Source organism: Gigantopelta aegis, chromosome 6 (genome assembly GCF_016097555.1).
Source record: "Gigantopelta aegis isolate Gae_Host chromosome 6, Gae_host_genome, whole genome shotgun sequence".
Lineage (NCBI taxonomy): Eukaryota > Metazoa > Mollusca > Gastropoda > Neomphalida > Peltospiridae > Gigantopelta > Gigantopelta aegis.
In genome coordinates, this window is record NC_054704.1 from 54,060,454 (window position 1) to 54,080,918 (window position 20,465).

At 37.4% G+C, this 20,465-nt stretch overlaps 2 protein-coding genes across 7 annotated transcripts in view; one reads left to right on the forward strand and one right to left on the reverse strand.

The window, feature by feature from the left end:
- Window positions 1-2,332: 2,332 nt before the first annotated feature.
- Window positions 2,333-11,558, forward strand: LOC121374998 (doublesex- and mab-3-related transcription factor 1-like). Of its 2 annotated transcripts, none has more exons than XM_041502182.1 (5): window positions 2,333-2,489; window positions 5,753-5,968; window positions 6,762-6,871; window positions 9,456-9,578; window positions 10,544-11,558. In XM_041502182.1, exons 1-5 carry the CDS (start codon window positions 2,486-2,488, stop codon window positions 10,625-10,627), a joined length of 537 nt encoding a protein of 178 aa, XP_041358116.1. In that variant the 5' UTR covers window positions 2,333-2,485; the 3' UTR covers window positions 10,628-11,558. The 2 variants fall into 2 exon arrangements, with proteins under 2 accessions (XP_041358116.1, XP_041358115.1); XM_041502181.1 differs by having other exon boundaries at window positions 2,334-2,489; window positions 6,759-6,871.
- Window positions 11,559-17,049: 5,491 nt separating this feature from the next.
- LOC121374078 (BTB/POZ domain-containing protein 17-like) overlaps window positions 17,050-20,465 on the reverse strand; it is a 39,740-nt gene continuing 36,324 nt past the window's right edge. For all 5 annotated transcript variants that reach the window (XM_041500989.1, XM_041500992.1, XM_041500988.1 and 2 more), the window contains exon 2: window positions 17,050-19,284. In XM_041500989.1, coding sequence (XP_041356923.1) covers window positions 18,025-19,284 — 1,260 coding nt within the window. In that variant the 3' untranslated portion in view covers window positions 17,050-18,024. The remainder of the gene's footprint in view (window positions 19,285-20,465) is intronic.

Sequence of the window (20,465 nt, forward strand, 5' to 3'; positions counted from 1 at the left end):
TTCCCTCGCTCTCTCAAGCCGTTTCTGTACCATTGTTACTCGTTTGTTAGCATGGTGCAGCTTCACCTTAAGTTTCGTTATTGTCTTGTAGGCTTTGGCCCTATCACGGCGCACCTTTTCCCGACCCTGATTCGCCGACCCCTGCTGCTGGTTTCCTATTTGAACCGGTGGGGGCTGCTCTACTGCGACAGTGGGACTCGTGGGAGGGGTTAAACGCTCCAATTCAGCATCAGCGTCGGCGCTCCTGTGTTTTTTCTGGCTTCCCCGCCATTTCTTTCTCTGCGCCTCCTTTTCTTTTCTGGTCATATCTTTTATAGTTTTTATCTTTCCTAGAGCTTTTCTTTCCGCGTGGTGTTCCCTCTCTGCTTCTAGATAGCTCGCATGGGTCTGCACGGTTGCCCTTTTGCGAGCCCGCCATAGCCTCTGCCTCTCTTTGTTACTGAGGGGCTCTTTCTTCTTAGATGGCATTGCCTGCAAATAAAATGCATAGCACTATATAGGACTAACGCATCCACAATAGACCGATGGGGTCTGAACATCAGAAAATAGGTAAATAAAATCAAAGTTGCTGTTTGAAATGAGCATAGGCCCACTCTAAATGCATGTCACTGCCGTAACACATCCTCAGTACACGGCATACGTTACGGTATTGACGTTACGGCATTGACAACATGTACAAGAAGTGTTCATTGTATTACATATATTGGCGTAATGCATATTTTGGTGACACCTCGACCACTTGTTCAACGCTCTGAATCTGTTGATAAAACAAATATTTGAAAAACAACGTGTGTCTTAGGATAATGTACGTTACGTTATTGACTATGAATAAGCATAACCTTCTATCAAATCAAAGAAATCGGTCAAAAACCGTAGAAACTTACCTCTGCGAGTCTCAGCAAACATTCACAAATGGCGCCAGTATGAAGAGGCTTGATGACGTCACTGACTTTCTTCATTTACCCTGCTACTCCGGGAGATGTTGGATCGATATGTATTCGTTACGGCATTGACATAAACTTGGCGACACTAAAAATTTTGACCCTTCCCGACACGTTTTTTTCGTGAGTTTTACATTTATTGACTTTTTGTCACTTGCATATTAAATTCCGAACTGAATATAAACTACTTAATCAAAGAAACCTTAGATTATTACAATATTTATTCGAAAAATATTAAGAAACATTTCGCAATAGGCCTTTGGCGACATGCTGATTTGGAGGGGTACCGCATATTCAAGATCCCTGTTAGTGAGCTTTTCTTTTCCAAAACGTGGAATATAGCATTGACCCATAAAGTGGTAACATGTCCTTCATAAATAATTTTTGTCCCAACTGAAAACCGCCGTTATTGTGGCACATATCGGTGTTTAAATGTTGGCGAATTGGGTTTGCGTCTTTTATCACAGAAGCACCCGTCTATGTCGAGTCCCGTCTCTGGATGCCAGTGACCTGACGACTCGGGCCAGAAAACTTTAAGGGACAATTTTGATTTTCTAAAATTAAGAAACATGGGACTTTAAAATAATTAATTAACAGGGGTTTTTTTTAAAGATTTTCCAAAAAGTGTCACTATTAAATACAGATCTCAAAATTTTATTTTAATTTAAATTTTGTCGCATTTGATTATATATATATTTTTTTATTATGGTCAAATACAACATAGCTGGAAATACAACAACCTAATAATAGAGTCAGTTACCTGTAAGTTTATTTTATTGTATTTTACAGTAAAAAAAATGAAGTAAAGTTTGTTTTATTTAACGACGCCACTAGAGCACATTGATTTTTTTATCTTATCATCAGCTATTGGACGTCAAATATATGGTCATTCTGACACTGGTTATTTTTCAGAGGAAACCCGCTGTCGCCACATATGCTACTCTTTTACGACAGGCAGCAAGGGATCTTTTATTTGCGCTTCCCACAGGCAGGATAGCACAAACCATGGCCTTTGTTGAACCAGTTATGGATCACTGGTCGGTACAAGTGGTTTACACCTACCCATTGAGCCTTGCAGAGCAGTATTTTACAGAGGCGGGTCCAAGGGTGAACCAGGGGACAAATCACCCTAAACAATTTCAAGTGCCCCCCCCCCCCCCTTTTTTCCCCCTTCATTAGGATATGCCCTTTTGACGACGTGGTCAATATGCCCTTTTCCAGTTAGTTCCCCTCACCTCCCTCGCAAAATATTCCCAGGTTCCTGAACTGTTTTAATGTGTATTATTGAAAAAAAGAAAAAAAGAAAGAAAGAAAGAAGACTGCGCTTTCTGTGTGCCAACTCCATTTTCGTGTACTATACCTCACTCATTGGGCGGTGAATTGAAATTGACGTGTTGCTACCCATTGGTTGTCTAAGTCAGTTTATTCAACTTTGTTTTATGTAAATTACTGGTGTCGCCAGAATATATAATGATTCTTGCATATTTCTAAAATTCACACACTGGTAACAAGGGCACTGAAGTTGCAATTGCGGTTTATTTGAGATGGGTAAATTTGTTATTCATTTATAAATTAGAGTTTTAAATAATTACAGTATACGTGTATATATATATTATTACATTCTTTGCTTTCTTTTGTCACGTTTCACTTTGTATAACAAACCAATAGCCTTTTCCTAACGATCTACAATGTATATCTTTTGAACATTTTGTTTTCTGGTTAACTTTATAGTTAACAATGTTTAACACCACGCTCAGCGCCATTTTGTTTCCATTTGAAAGCACCTGTAGATACATTGTGTCATCTATGTTCTATATTGAATTAATGAAACGTATTAAATTGTTTATTTGCAATTTCTAAACTATGATTGTCGTTTTGAGATGTAGATTGTTTTTACCAAATTAATTTAAAGGTTATATTTGGGTGCTTTTGTTTGTACGTAGGACTATCCAAAAGCAACGTGGGGGTAGGGTGGGGGTTTATAGTCCTTCTCACGTGAAATGTTCACTTATTTGCAACCCCCACCCCCCGAATTGTTACCTATAATATTTTTTTGTATTATTATTATTATTATCCATATGTGCTATCCTGTCTGTGGAATAGTGCATATATAGGCCTAAAAGAGGTTTCAGAATTACAAAATATTTCACATTCGATAGTCGATGATTAACTCATCAATGTGCTCTAGTGGTGTCGTTAAACAAAACAAAGAAGCAAAAATTTCACCTTTGGCATTTTGGTGAAATGTGTCCCGTGTTCAGCGACAGCGAGCGACGCTAACGTTCGCTAAGTTTGACTGGTCTCAGAGACGCTAACGTTCGCGAACAGTTTGACTGGTCTAAGACATACATGGTCATTTGGTTTAACAAGAAACGCATACACTAGTCTAGTGAACGTTTTTCTTCCCAATCTTTCAGCTAGCTTAGTGTTCTCTAGATATGTTTAGATATAAATAGACCAACACTAAACATTAGGGTCTCCTGTCTTGGACAGAGAGGCCGGCACCTGTGCCCACGACAGGCGTGCGCTACAACAGCTTGCTCTGAACGTGCACGTAAAACCCTTTGACCTTGACCTTGACCATTAGGGTCCTACCAGAATCGGTATTGTAGTGGTTATACTTCGGACATACGGCTAATAGGTATTGGGTTCACCTCCGGGTACCGGCTTCCACTCAGAGCGAGTTTTAACGACTCAGTAAGTAGGTGTAAGACCACTACACCCTCTTCTCTCTCACTAACCACGTTGTCACTAACAACTAACCCACTGTCCTGGTCAGACAGCCCAAATAGCTGAGGTGTGTGCCCAGGACAGCGTGCTTGGACCTAATGGGATATAAGCACGAAAATAACAGGAAATGAAATGGAAGAGGACACTCGAGATAGCTGTTTTATATCGAAAATATCTATAGTCCGTCCAACAGGGATCGCTTTTTTCCCATACTATGAAATTTACTAAGCTTAGGCCTACTAGTTGTTTATATCTAAGCAGATTGTTTTCCAAATTACACACAAAATAATAATAATTTGTTATTATTTCCAAAACACTTTTACTTTTCTTCTTACGTCAAACCAAATTGAAATTATTTACAAAAAACAACAAAACATCAACAACATTTTTGTAGAAGGGTGAGACAGTCCGACTACAAAATTTAAACAGACCAGTTGGAGGAGCCTTTAGCTAGCTTTCAACATGTTTTTCTTTCTGGTTTTTTGTTTTCTTTCTTCTTCTTTTGTTTTTCCTTTCTTTTTCAGTCAGTATAGTAGTCTAGATTTCTATTTCAGCTATGAACCTTTGATGAACTCTAGCTGGCGTTAAGCATGCACACGCGTTGTCGATTGCTTGGCTCGTGGTTTTGTGTTGATTTCAGTTGGACGTTTTCAATGATTTTTTTTTAAATTTAATACAATATTTAGTAAGCATGTATATTTTATCGGAACTGTACAATTATTATACCTTTTCACTTGTATTTGTATAATGTGTGTGATTGGGGTCGTTAAACAAAACACACTTTTAACTTTAGTGATAGGCCTATTCTCTTGACAGTGTTGTGCACTAAATACATTTTGAGCTACTACCAAATCAGACTTTGTATTTTAAGGTGCGCGAGTGCGATCGCGCTTGTACAGCGCACGTAATTTCAATCTGGCGAGTGTGAAAAAGAACGCACCTCACACTTAATAAACAGCACATGTAAAATAATTTTGAAGAAAACATTATTGGTTTATGGGTTCATTTTTGCAACATATGTCTCTACATTTACATGTATTAATTACTTCATCAATTAATAATGCTTGGTTTTCACTCGCCTTAGCATTTTGATGAGTGCAATTTTTCACTCGCCTAAGCATTTTGAGGTGTGCGATTTTTCACTTGCCATGGTTTTTCAAAAACCAAGGACTGCCAAATTGAACCACCCCCACCCCAAAAAAAAACCAGTTCTGTTTAACGACACCACTAGAGCACATTGATTTATTAATTAGTATTGGATGTCAAACATTTGGTATTTTTTATATTGTCTTAGAGAGGAAACTTCATCTTTCGATTAGTAGTAATTAAGGAATCTTTTACTGGTATATATCCACCAACAAGATGAAGTAGAAGCACCAAAACAACTGGAAACACACTGGACATTCTAAATTGCAAAGGTCATGGCATGTGCTGTCCTGTCTGTGGCAAAGTGCATTAAAAAAAAAATCATTTATGGCTAATGGAAAAATGCAGTGGGTCTTGTCTATGACCAATCTAATTAAAATTAGCTCCACTATTACATGTGGATCTAAAGACAGCCAGTTGGAGCTCATGTCCACCAATCAAAACCTTACTTGCCGAATCCTGCCAGTGATTCTTTAGATCCACATGTAATAGTGGAGCTAATTTTAATTAGATTGGTCTATGACTACAAGTAAACGGAATTACCAAATGTTTGACATCCAACAGCCAATGATTATCTTGGAACAGCTGTAATAGCTGGATATATTTTACACTTCCTAATAACTACTATCCAGCCAATGCACCATGACTGGCATATCAAAGGTCGTCGTATGTACTGTCTGTGGGATGGTGCATATAAAAGATCCCTTGCTGCTAGTCAAAAAGATTAGCCCATGAAGTGGCGACAACGGGATTTCTTTCTCACTATCTGTGGTCCTTAACCATATGTCTGATGCCATATAACCATAAATAAAATGTTTTGAGTGCGTTGTCAAATAAAACATTTCTTTCTATCTTTTCCTAATAACTAGGGCCATTGCATTTTTGTTTGTACATGTATTATCATATTTGTAAGATTTAATTATTTTTTTTTGTAGCAACTGATGTTAAAGTGATAAAAACATCTCGAAAACCTCCAACGTGTGCCGTTTGTCGCAACCATGGGCTGAAAATTCCAGTGAGAGGCCACAAGGCTTATTGCCAGTATATCAACTGCCATTGCAAAAACTGCAGTATTATTATCGACTCACGGCGGGCAAGTTGCCAGAAAATAAAATTAAGACGACGACAAGCTCTAGAGGAAGAGAGAAAAAGTAAAACGTTATATTTTCATCTGAATTTATCACCCTGTTCACACACACACACACACACTCTATGAGCTACTTTCGGCAAACTAAGTTAAAAAATGACATGTAGCTCCCCGTTATCTTTCGATGAACCATTCCAAAATGTGCCAAAATATCTTCAAGAAATTGCGTAATACTTTCGTTTTTGACTTAGTCCTACTGGACATTCAAAATTCATTTGTACCATAATTGCCCCTGCTCATTACTATCTCGGTCGGGTTGCTGGTGATCTCTTGAACTTGCCAGCGCGGGCGGTCCGAGTCTAACAAGACTGGAGTCCGTTCACAGAACTCGAGTACCCATGCAATGAAGAGCACTCTCATTTAATTAATTTTTACGTCATTTTTCCATATGCTTACATTATAGGGCTATGAGACATGGAGAAAAAACAAAAGCCATCCATGTTCAGCGCTGGAATTAAGATGCATAATGCTATTTTACTTTATTACTTAGTCTCGTTATCATTTAGTATCAGATAAGTGTCGGGTACTCTGGTCTGGGTCGAATTTGACCCTCGAGTACCCAGGTCCAATATTTTAGACTCGTGGAGGTCCTACATGTGAACGGGGCTTTAGGATTTGTCTAGGTGATCTGTGGTTAAGAACATATGCCCTGTCCTAAAAGCATGTGGCACTGACAGAGTGTTAAGTTAGTATTCTGATAGCCACCAAACACGGCAATTCCGTTGACTTTTTCAATTATTGGACATACAACCCATTTTCAAAGTGCTGCCATTTCTTTTCAATCACGTTATAAGCAGATGAGAAGCAGATGGCTGTTACTCCGAAGAAGGACACACCCGAGATGAAACCCGTACCTGAGAACCAGACCATACAGCAGTACCATCCAAACCATCCCACCATGTTCACGGTAAACAGTTACACACATCTTTCAATAAATCTCTTGTAAACCCTTGTCACAGAAGTTGCTCTAAAGTCCGAACCAAAATGTTAACAACTACAATAAATTACTCTCTTACCTTTAATCACCATCAGCAGTAGATTTTCTCCAAATGTTGTCCAGACAGAAATCGTGAAAAAACCATCACAGTGACACACATTACACATACATGTCAGGGCTAGTTCAGGGTAAGAAAATGTGTTCGCCAAATTATCAATTAAATAGCAGAAATGCTGATATATTCTGTAACCAAATGTCAATTATTACATGTAATTTTTGCGTCAAATTAAAATAGCTAGCCAAGCATGTACATGTACAAGACTAATGATGTCACCGATATTGACTTTGCTGAGATTGCATAGGGAAAAAAATACATGTAGTTTTCTTGCCGTCTGCCATTTTGCTTGTTTATGGAATTTGGTTTAGACTTTAGTGTGTGGAAAAAAGTACAGTACTTTAAATTAACATGTATTGTCAGGTTCGGATCGAGGAAATATTATTGATGGGGGGGGGGGGGGGGTGTGTGTCAGGGCAGGGTTTCTGCCGGAGGGTAAAATGGGTATGGTGCCATACCCAAATGTTTCTGCAGATTTTATTTTTAAGTTAATCTTTTGACAAAATTAATTACTTTATCATTACTGTACGATTTTCTTAACCTTAACGTAACCAATTTTCTTTCTGGGGGAGGCCCCCCCCCATACCCCCCGTTGACTGTGGTTGCATTCAATTCCATAGTGCTATCCCTCCAAAGTTCTTTCTGGCAGAAACACTGCAAGGGAAGAAGGGAACATGAACAGACTCGTAAAACGGGTATCCCAATAAAAGTTTGGTTTTCATAAACTCATATTATCTACAAGTATTGCTGATATAGTATAGTATTTGTAAAATTAAAACAGTTTTTTTGTAAATAATTTCAGTTTGGTTTCACGTAAGAAGAAAAGTAAAAGTGTTTTGGAAATAATAAAAAAAAACCCTGTTTTTGTTTGCAATTTACAAATCAATCTGCTCAGAAATAAATAATTGTAGTAAATTTCATAGTATGAGTTCCCTGTGGGACGGACTATATATTAATTCAATAATTTTTTTTTTTTTTAGTCCTGTACCGATCCAACTGCAATGCCTGTTCGTTTTGTCTATCTGTCTACATGTCCGTCCATCTATCTGTCCATCTGTCCTACATATAGTTTTCCAGATTAAAAAAAAAAAATTTGCAATGCATCGAGATGTTGAGCTATTTGTTGGGCCCAGTATTGGACTTGTATTACGTTACTTATTTCAATGTTATTTTAAAAAATCACAAGCATATCAAAGATGTTAAATAGTTTATAAATGAATGCATGTTAAAATATTGTTATTACGAAGGACAGAAATGTTTTATTTAATGATGCACTCAACACATTTTATTTATGGTTATATGGCATCAGACATATGGTAAAGAACCATACAGATATTGAGGGAGGAAACCCGCCATCGCCACTTCATGGGCTACTCTTTTCGATTAACAGCGAGGGATCTTTTATATGCACCATCCCATAGACAGGATAGCACTTACCATGGCTTTTGATGTACCAGTCGTGGTGCACTGACTGGAGCGAGAAATAGCCCAATGGGGCCACTGACGGGGATTGATCCCAAACTGACCACGCATCAAGCTAGCGCTTTACCACTGGGCTACATCTCGCCCCTTTCTGTTGTTAAGTGCCCGACTGTGCCCCATTATTTGAAAACACCAGTAGGTTTGTGAGTCTGCTTCTCAACATTGGATTGAAGTGTTTTCAAATACTACAGCATTCCTTGAAATAAGTTTAACATAAAGATAATGGGGATTTTTTGGGGGGTTGGGGGAGGAAGAGGTGTTTTGATTTTTTCAACTAATTGTTTTAAAATATTGCTTATAAGCTTTTATTAGTCCTCTACCGGTCCAACCAGAGGGGACTATAGGTTTCATCACTGTTCTGTCTGTCTGTCTATCTGTCCGTCTGTTCCACTTAAGTTTTCCGGACTAATTTTTGGCTTTGCCTCAAGATATTGCTCAGCTGAATTTATGTGCATAGTGTTTATCACATTCTATTACAGAATAAGTTTGAGTTGTTTCGTGGCGATTCACCCATTTGTGACAAGAGTTATGGCCCTTGAGCTTAGGACATATGAAAATGTGTTTTCCAAACTTGTTGTTTTTTGTAATGTCTCAAGATACGGAACTAAAATTTTGTGGAATGAGGAGTGGGACATAGACCAGTGGTAAGGTACTCGCTCGATGCCCATCGGTATGGGATTGATCCCCCGTCTATCGGCCAATTGGGCTATTTTTTGTTCCAGTCAGTGCACCACGACTTGTATATCAAAGGCTGTGGTATGTGCCATCCTGTCTGTTGGAGGGTGCATATAAAAGATCCCTTGCTGCATTAAAAAAAATGTTGTGGGTTTCCTCTGATGACTGTGTCATGTCAGAATTACCAAATGTTTGACATCCAATGAATTAATCAATGTGTTCTAGTGGTATCGTTAAAAAAACCCCAGACTTTTTGGAATGATAGTTTATCTTTTATTGTAGCCTGCTCCCACGTACTACCAGCCGCCATTTCAGAGTTTTGACTACCTCGGCTACAATCCACAACTTCAGAATTATGTGCAGAACAGTCAGCGATTCCTCTACAAACGGACAATGGATGATCAGGTTTTGATATTTGTTCAGTGATTTCTGTGATTGAGACATTTTTAAGAGTCTCAACCTGAAGACACAGGTTCAAATCCCATCAAAGGATGGTTGAATCATACACTACTCATCTTTCATGTCTCAAAGATTGCATTCTACATATTGTTTATAGCAATTTTCATCATATTAATATTCGTTTTAATGTGTCTTGATTTTTATTTTTCTTCTGTAATTTTAATCTATTTCGACTTTTAGCTAGAATATTTTCATTTCCATTTCAGTTTATTTATATCCAATTAAGGTTCAAGCATGCTGTCCTGGGCACATGTCAGCTATCTGGACTGTCTGTCTAGTACAGTGGGTTAGTTGTTAGTGGTTAATGAGAAAGAAGAGGGTGTAGTGATCTTACACCTACCCATTGAGTCATTAAAACTCGCTCTGGTTGGGAGCTGGTACCGGGCTGAGAACCCTGTACCTACCAGCCTTATGTCTGATGGTTTAACCATGACACCACCGAGGCCATAGTTTAGCTAGTCATCATTTGTGACTCGGTGGTAAAGTGTTCATCTTAGGCGTGGTGGGTCGCAGGAGCAGTCAACCTTAATGGACTTGGTGTTGGTTTAATTTCTGCAAAAGGTGGAACAAAGTAGTAATAAAGGTGGAGGGTCGGGCTTCTGTTTTTTAATATTTAATATACATGTATTAGATATTTGATTGATCGATTCATTTATAACAGTAATAATTAACAGGGTTGAGGTGATACATCTGGGCCCATATTTTCAAAGCTATGTTTAGCACTGATATTGTAAAACTGTCGGAGACTATCGCATGTGTCATAGTCACGTCATAGTTTAGGATGGTTTTACAATATTGTAACACTGAGATAGCTTTGAAAATCTTAGCCCAGTTTTTAATATTTATTAAGATATTTCATTAAGATATTTCATTCATTCATTCATTCGTTCATTCATTCATTGTGTTTCCAGACATTCATCCCACCACTGATTGACTTCAGCTATAACAATCCATTGGTCGATCACAATGAAGCAACAGCAAAAATGGATGACTAGTTGCAAGAATTGCCGACTGTTTTCTTCATGGTTGAAATATTTTATGCCAGTATTACTTTGTTTATCATACTATGTTCAGTTTTAAAAACATTTTACTTTTATTGTTATATTTTATATTTTTGTTTTCTAGTCCTAGGAATGTAGTTTGTTTGATACTATTTTGAATATATTATATTGCCAGTTCATTTGTATTATCGGGAATGATATTTTTGACATTCACTATAGAATAGATTATATTAAAAAAAATTTTTTTAGACAAATAAAATCATGTTTATTATTATTAATTAGCATCCGTTGTACTTGCTCATTTTCAGTTTTAGTGAAATAATGTTTTACTTTTACCGATTCTGAATAGGATTCATTTTGTTCTTGGGATTTTTAAAAGTTGTTTTCTTCTTTGTTTTTAGTTGGGGGGTTTTCAGATATATTTACAAACATCTTGGATGAAGGCCAATTTGTAAAATAGTTTAATTGCTTATTTGGTATAGATTTTATTAAAGTGTTTTCTTTTATTTTACTAGTTCAAGGAATGAACATATTAAGTTTTTAACAGTTGCATAATTAATTATTAGTAGCCTAGATTCATGTAGTGTTCTTCATAATGAAAAAACCCTTCAATTCTTTGCCTGAAGAAATCAGTCTTCATTTTTCTTCTGGCAAAACATCTTAATGACAATTGCTCATTCTTTGTAAACAGTAATCTCCCTTCGTCAATCATGTTAAAAACTGTTTGTGCAATTTGTTTGCAACTTCACATGAATCAAAATTCTGAAAGCATCGTCTCCTTTCGACATATTTGTAAGTTAAAAAAACTTGCCAGCAGTTAAAATAATTTGTTATGTGATTTTTCATCATTGTTGGGTTTTTAAAAAACATTTTAATGAACATGAATGAAATTACTTTATTTTCATGTTTAAAATATGATTTGTATTGTTTTGTTTGGAAAATTGTTATTTGGTTTTAAGAAATAAAAGTACATTTGATAAATCTGTATTTGTTTAATGTATTCATATATTCATACTGTGTAATAAACCAAGCCTCAGAATGTTTTAGTTTTGTTAGGGGCAGGATGTAGTCCACTGGTTTCCTCTCTGTTCACTGGTTTCCTCTCTGTCCACTGGTTTCCTCTCTGTTCACTGGTTTCCTTTCCGACTATATATAATAATTACCAAATGTTTGACATCTAATGGCCAATGATTAATAAATCAATGTGCTCTAGTGGTGTCATTAAACAAAACTAAAGTTTAAACTTTTTGGTTTTGTTGTTGACATCTGTAGTAATGTCCATGAGTAGCCTGGAGGGGTGTGATTTAATTCCGTTGGTAGAGCACCTACCTGAGATGCTCGAGTCGTGGGATCAAACCTCAGCAGACCCATTGGGTTTTTCCCCCATCCCAATCAGTGCCCCGTGACATGTATCAAAAGTCATGGTATTTGCTATCTGGTCTATAAAAGTACATATAAAAGAGCTCTTGCTGATAATGGAAAAATGTAGCAGCTTTCCTGTGAATTAAGACCGTTAAAATTACCAAATGTTTGACATCCAGTGTGGAGATCAATTGTACATGAGATGAATGCTCTACCACTGGGCTATGTTGTGCCACACCTAGTAGCAGGAGGCACCACAATTAATGTTTTATTCCTGGACACCACTGAGGCCTTCTTTCCCTTTCCTCAAATTGGTTAATTCTGGAACGGTCGTTTCCATTAAAAAAAACACCATGATTTGCAAAATACTTACAGCATTGTTGTCAACTGTGAATATCGGTTTGATCGACACCACATTACTTTGTGGTAGTAATGTCGTTATGTGAGTATACTTTTTGAGCATGTTTAGTCAGTTATAACTTGGTATCCTTGGTAACATTATAACTGGAATGTGACTTTGTATGTATTAGGGCCGTTTGTTTTCCATGTGTGCATTTTTTTATGCTGTGCACATGAAACCGCTGCTATTAATAACCAAAGATTTTTTTTTTTTTATGCATCCATTTTGCACATTCCATACCTAAAAAAGCCCACAAGGAAAATGGCCCTTACTGAGCTAGTACTCTGGTTATGCACTAGCCACAGACAGGACAGCACATACCACGGCCTTTGATATACCAGTTACAGATTCTAACTACATGTAGGTTATAACAAAATTGTATTCTTGTACTCTGAACATGCCCAGGCCCTACAGTGAATCCAAATATAACCGATACATCTACCTCCACTGAAGGGATTTGAACCTGGGATTCTTAATGTAAGATTCCAGTGGTCTACTGAGTTAATAGGGAAATTTCCACAAGCTACTGTCAGAGATGTTTACCAGTGTAAACATGGAAAATAATCTGTCTGTACCTCGTACCAGCTGCCTCTATATTCAAGTCAGGTTATTTCAATTTGGATTGACTTGAAAAGAAATGGAAAAGTGCTTTGGAAATAACAAAAATGTTCTATTTTCATGTGCAATGTGTAAAAATATTAATCAGTATTTAAATAAAATAATGTCTTCTGCTCATGAAGTTTGAAATTCTATTTTCTTGATTAGTTTTTATCTTAATAAACAATATTTGATTATTTTTCCATTTTTCATATATGTACAATTAATTTTTTGGGGGAAAATATAATTTTAAACCCTGTAAGCAGACGACATTCTTCACTGTGGGTGATATATTGATATTTTATGTATATCTTAACATCTTTCAAATTGTGCCCCAAAAATAGAACATTTCTATTATTTCCAAAATAGTTCCTTTTTTTCTTTTTTCTTTTACATTATGTCAAACTAGAATAATTGACAAAAACACACTGAAAATGGATGCATATAGAAAACCCCCACAAAAGCCCCAACAACACCAAATAAATGTCACCTATTTAATATACACTATTAACAAATAATTACATATGCATGATTAAATAAAAGAATAAATTAAAACATAATTGATATATTTGTAAAAATAGTGGACACATGTATAACAAACGAGACAAGTTGTAACAATTTTCACCATGATCACAAATGAATAAATTAGCACTTAAATGTAAAACGGGTGAGAGTTTTCACTATCAAAAATAATATATTAAAAAAAACGTATTATATCCGAAAGACAAAGTAAAAAACGGAATGCTTCATCAGTAGGATTCATCTTGAGAATGGATCAACTAATAGCAAAATTTAATTGCCATTTTATCTGTTGTGCTTTTGATTAAAGGATATGGCAATCTGTCTGAACAGTTCACCACATGGTTGTATAATATCACAGGTCCATCACATTAAGATCAAAAAATAAAAAGATCTCGGTCTCTGGTCAGACCAAAATTCCAGAATTAGGTCAGGTCAGGTCATAGGGTTTTATGTGCACATTCAGAACAAGCTGTTGTAGCACACACCTGTCATGGTCACAAGAGCCGGCCAAGGCCGGCTCTTCCATCCATGATAGGAAAGGTGGGGGGAGAGGAGAGGAGGGACCACCTGCACTGGCGGGTGCAAGGGAGCACCAGCAGCCCGATCGAATCGGTAGCAGGCGGGTGTCCAGAATTGATGTGGGTTTTTTTTATAAGTATGGAATGCAAAGAAAAGGCGAGTATATTTAGCTTTTTTTATATCCTCCTCATCTGCCTTGGTCCATCCTCAGTGGCCATGGTGCCCCTTCAGGACACTGACTTGGTACTCTAAATATTTTCCTTTACATTTTCCATATAGCCAAGGTAATTTTTATTACTTCGACTTTGGCCGCAAATGTTTTTAAAACAAGCCATGCTACTCATTCAGAACAATAGGACCCCTGTTTTAGAGAGAAAATAAAGACAGCTAATGGTCCAAGCATGTCCTAGTTCATACACGATGACATTTTGGCTCCAGATATGGTTTGACGTCCTAGTAAGAAAAGTCCGGCAAAAATCCACGTCATACCGCAGGAAATAATAAAAAAATGTATTTAAAAATTGACGTGCGAGGGTCAAAATCGACGCGTGTGCTGACCAGAGACCAGAAATTTATTTTGTTTGGCCTTATACTGAAATGGAATTGAAGTTCTATTTGAACAATAGATTTTAGTTAAAAAGGATAACAACACCCAGTTATCTACAAATAAAAGTAGTGGCTAGCCCTATATAAAAAGCTATGGCTACAGCACTGCCATATACGGACAACATAAATATTCCTTGTACACAGGGCAACTGCTCTCCCTACCTACCCACCCAGTGGACAATAACTCACAACCGTGGTATAACAAAAAACTCATGTGTATTGTTGTTAACAGAACATGTTTGAGTAATAAGGCAGATTTTGTTTGATATTCTATGATATTCAACACTGGATGATTTTTGTTTAATGATTGAAGGCTATGCAGGAATATTTTTGTGAGACTGTAAGTACCACTATCCAGCCACCCCAAACAACCCTGCTATGGCATTGATACAAGAAACCTGCTATATGTAACACAGCACATTTTAACCTATGGCCGTTTGTCTCTAACTGAGCTACCTTTCGATCAACTACTAGTAAGTCAAATCAACCAATTGGCTCCATTTTCAATTTTTATGAACCATTCTAAATTATGCATCAAAATTACCGTCAAGAAATTATGCAACATTTTCTACTTGGCTTTAATCCTACGTGACATTTAAAATTCAATAGCACTGAAACCAACCCTGACCCGCTACCGACTCTGGTCGGGCTGCTTGTGCTCCGTTGCACATGCCAGTGTGGGAGCCCTCCCCTCCCACCCACCCCAAACCTTTTCCTGTCCTGGACAGCGAAGCCAGTGAAAATCGACACCTGGGCCAATGACAGGAGTGTGCTACAACGGCTTGTTCTGAATGTGCATGTTAAAACTTTTGACCTGACGTACCTGACCTGACCTGACCTGACCTGACCTGATCTGTCTCTAACTTACAGCTATATCTAGGGAATGAGAAAAAACTAGCTTATTCCACATGGCTACTGCTACCAAAAAGCAGCAAGGGTTTGTTTCATATGCACTTTCCCACAGACAGGACAGCATATACCACAGCCAGTTGTGGAACACTGAATGGGACAGAAAAGAAAAAATGTCATGGATCTTATTTACATCAACTGCACATCAGAAATATACATGTATATCAAACACACAATCGCTTTCCTTCCACTCTAAGATTACATAATGTTTGTTTTGGTCATATAATATGGAATGTAAAGATTACTCAATTCCATCATTATTACCAGTATAAGGAAATGTATTGACGTACTTTTTCTTTTGTTTATTACAGAGGGAATATAAAAAAAAAAACAATTGTGCCCAAAACAATACCCACACCTGACTACAACTGCTTCTTCAATATCGGTACATAGTTTGTGAACATTCATAATTCCATGACTAATGCCCAATTTTAAAACCCATTTGTGAATGCTCAGTGGTTTGTAAAGATTCATACCTCCATTACATCAATCCTCCTAGATTTCACCTATTATCAATTTACAAAACTTACAAGAATCGCAGTACACTTCGGTCATTTGCTGAAGAAGATTACAAGTATTTTAAAGTAAGGTATTTCATAATTTCTATGGAATGCAACTGTTACAAATGATTCATGTCAATGACTGTATAAATAAAAAACACACCAAACTCTCACTCATCCATTGGTTTGGAATCCTCTCATACAAAACACCTACTTTGTCTTCTGATTTCCCAATATAGATTGGTGCTTTAACTGTCGCAAATTTAGTTTTATAAAACAAATTTTTAACGGTAAATTCACATTAGGGCTATCCATATTCTAATACACCTGTTAGTGATTTTTCAGTAGAAAATTGCCTGACTTTTAGTAATAATAACCATTTTAAATGTCATCAGCTGATGTCATTAGGTAACCCAGTGACTTGAGATGTTCAATCAATGTTAATTAAAAAACATGTTCATTGCTGACTTTACAATGATTCAGTATTTAACAATTAAGTAATATGTAAGATAGTAAAATGGTCTTCATGTCGTCCTTACAACACACCCTTGTTCTTTGGTCAAGTTATAAGTTATATAACATAGTTTAATTTTAAAAATGCGAGGTCTGTAAAACGCAGGTTTTACCACCCTAAAATTTTGGGAGAGATCCAGTAAGATTTGTTCTCCCAACTGAGTGGAATTAGAATAATAATTTAAGTTGAAGTTTGTGCAGGGCTCAAATGACTGCCCATCAGGTGTATGAATTGCTGTAGGTATGGGGTTTTACTCAGGGTTTCTAGATTATGGTATCCCCACTCCCATGGCTAGTGATATTCAATATTAGGCTAGTAAGTAACTAATATTACCAAGCCCAATGGCTAGTGAAAACAAAAGTTGTCAAATGCTGAATTTTAGTCTATTTTTTAAATATGAATATCCTGTAACCGACTCTCACCCCCACCCCCCAATCTTAGTATTTTTAAGCTCCATCTCCCTCTTTAGGTGACGTATCCAATTATTACTATTAATTAGTAAAATTGTATTTACTTAAAGTAAAGTAGAGCTAGTGGATTTTTAATCATGGCTAGTAAATTTCTTAAATTACTGATCCCATGGCTAGTGAATTTTATAAAAATTCTAGAAGGCCTATTTTACTGCTGTCGGCTAAAGGGTTAATTCTGTGGGATTTAATTTTGTGTGTATTTGTTGCAAATGTTAACAATTAAATTTCTGTTACATTCATTACAACATAACATCATCTCATTGGTCCAGATATAACAAAATAGGAGTTTGTTCGTTTCTCGATGAACGTCGTATCTGATGACGTCATTCTATATGGGTAAGTTGTCTTATTGAGCATTATTGTTTATGGACTAAAAATAAATCAAAATAAAGTATGAAGTTTTAGTGTTATTATTAGCAAGTATGATTCACATTTAATTATAAGTACCGGTATAGTCTATTATTTCTTTTACGTTCATATGGGTATGAAAAAAACAAAAAACATCCGCAAACTTATGTGAGAACAGCTTCATCGATTAACACATTTTGTGGATGATTTTTTTTTATTCATACCCCGATGAACATAAAAGAAATAACAGACAATCCTTATTTGATAAAAAAATTGCCTTATAGACAGGCTCAAAATCTGCACAGGTGAGCATTTTGAGTATGGCAAAAACATTTCAAAACCCTTTAGAAATATATGTCTGGTGGAAATAACAAGCTATTTAATTTTTTCAGAAAGTGTGAAATTCATGTATATATGTATGTATGTATGTGTGTATGTATGTATATACAACAACACCTTCAGTGGCAACTTTAGTTTCAGAACTAAAGTTTTGAATGGGTCCGATCGGCACCGACCACATTAGCAGAACTCTGCATAAACACAGAATGCAACTGGAATACAACCGTTCACACGTTTATCTTGGAATGTTGACAGAACTTTTTCGCATACAGAATGGAGCTGGAATACAACAACCATTCACTCATTTATTTTGGCATTGGTTTGATTAGCACACCCATCAGTTTGGACTCCTCGTTGGTTGGGAGGTTGACATTCATGCTCAGGTGGTTCCCACGGGAGCAGTAGAAGATTGGCGAGGATTCCACCTGAACCACCTTGTCCTCGTCGTCGTAGATTATCAGACTGGCCTGAATCCGAGCCTCACCGTTCACCATCGCAGACTCGTGACAGTAAATCTGAAGCGTCCAGCACTCATTTGTCTTTCGGTACGTGATTTTCCACTCTCCATCCTTAGACTCTGAAGGAACAGGACCCACATACGTCCGGACATCCACCTGAATCCCGAATCTCAGCGTGTTCTGCATGCGCACTGTGTCGACCGTGAGGTCAGTGTAATTGCGAGGAATGTAGAAGGGCTCGAGGAAGGAAACATCCAGCTCCACCTGTGATGGACATAGTGATCGGAACCTGTACGCTTGTCCGACGAGGTCCAGTATCTGATCCTTGATTTCTTCCCGCTGCGCGAAAGGGTCCGATTCAATTCGGTACAGCTGTGAGACAAGCATCTGCGGAAAGCGAATCATGGGAAGCAGGCGTTTTGCATTGTCAGTGAAACTGGCCACGTGGTTTTCGTCCAGCAGCCATTCCTTTAAGCATTCATAAATCATCCACTCACTGGTGACGACCAGGTCGGAGTTGCTGAGAATGTCACTTACGAAGTCAATGTCCATACTGACCCATTCAGTGAGGTGCAGGAGAGACTGTGCATTCCAGGCGATTGTCTTGGAACACGACTCAATGAGACCCTCCAGATTCAAAGCTTTCGCCCAGGAGTACCAGTTGAGAGCGTTCTTCACTTTGGGCGACTGCGTGTGCTCCACCATATACTGGGTGCAGAGATGCTTCAGAGATCCCACGCTATACTTGTCCGCCAGACACAGGATACCAACTGCAGCGTCCACACTGATGTTCACTTTGGCAGTGTACAGGAATTTCAAGAACCGGTCGAAATACAACTCACACTCTGTGCTCTCATTGAGCTGGACTTCAGTCATCCCAGCCTGGGTCCACTCCTTATTGTATAGCATGGTACGAAATACTTCGCTCGATTTGGCCAGAACAAACTTGTGGGCAAAGAAGGTGGTACTGCCCACCTTGAGTTTGACATCACTTATCTCCTCCTGGTTGAAAAACTGCGAAACATTGTCAATGAAGTCCGACTCGTCGCGTAGAATGTGGTCTTGGTCCTGCATGGGTGCAGGGGAAGCTGGATCTGTTTCCATTTTCTGAAATAACAAAAACATATTTTAGTTATTCAATCTTGATTTCAGTACATGCAAGACTTATTGCCATGATAACGCAGGCAAGAAATCAAAATCTTATTAGCATAATTACTGTTACAGTCAATGCAGTCCATTAGCCAACTTTATTAAGAAACTTGCTGTCTTAAAAATCCACTATATTATTCTTTAAATCATCCAATAAACTAAACTGTATTAAGGCAGTCATTTGTCGGAAGAGGTCAGTTCATGATATCCTCAGGTGGCTGCTTAAGGCAGGTTTGACTATAGATGTAAACAAACATGACTGTAGATAATAAATACTTTTACATTTACCTGTATACAAGCTAAAACCCTGAACCAGCAAATGCAGCTGAGAAAGGGAAGGAAAATAAATTTGCCCGACACCACAGCTGAATATCCATTACCCACAAAGGGACAACACAAACCACAACATTTCATAGATGAGTCACAAATCAGAAATCCCAGCAGAGGCAAAAACAGATGGGTTCATTGAAATGGAACTGATCCCATGACCTTTCGCACCTCAGATTACCACTGAACTAAATCCTGCTCCATCCCAGCCCAAACAGAAAGAAGACTCCACCATGTAGAACTTAGTCCTGTCCTAGAATATATTGTAGATCATGTTAAGATGTTACTCCAAAAATGTCCACTCTGGCTGATTACCCATGTATCAACTTCTATTTTTCTCATGTGCCTGAAGCCAATACTGACTCACTTAACTTAGTCAGGTCAAAAATCAGACCAGCATTTCTGCTGGATCACCATTATAATTAATAACTGAAGATTAATATAATTATGGATATTCCTGACCCTACTAATATACATCTACTGGTATATGAAAGACCATGGTACTGGTATGTGCCGTCCTGCATGTGAAAAAAGGCCATACAAAAATAAGTAATGCTGCATCTCAGGAACTGCCTACATGTGGCAGAATCAGTTTCTTTATCTTATTTTCTAAATCTACATGTAATTCTGCTAATACATTTTAAAATCATAGAAACTAATTTCAACTGTTGGAAGTGAACACCAAGTTTGGTTGATCTACACACCTGTAACAAATTTGGATAAAGTTACAATAGAGTGAAACAAGAGCCTGTGACACTGAAATGGGGAAATATTCTTTAAAAGTAGACTAGATCAATAACAGTTACTTTTCT

Excerpts from the sequence above, each read along its gene's own strand:
- LOC121374998 (XM_041502181.1), top strand. Across the intron at positions 6,872-9,455 it reads ACCATCCCACCATGTTCACG|CCTGCTCCCACGTACTACCA; the intron begins GTAAACAGTTAC and ends CTTTTATTGTAG. Across the intron at positions 9,579-10,543 it reads AACGGACAATGGATGATCAG|ACATTCATCCCACCACTGAT; the intron begins GTTTTGATATTT and ends TTGTGTTTCCAG.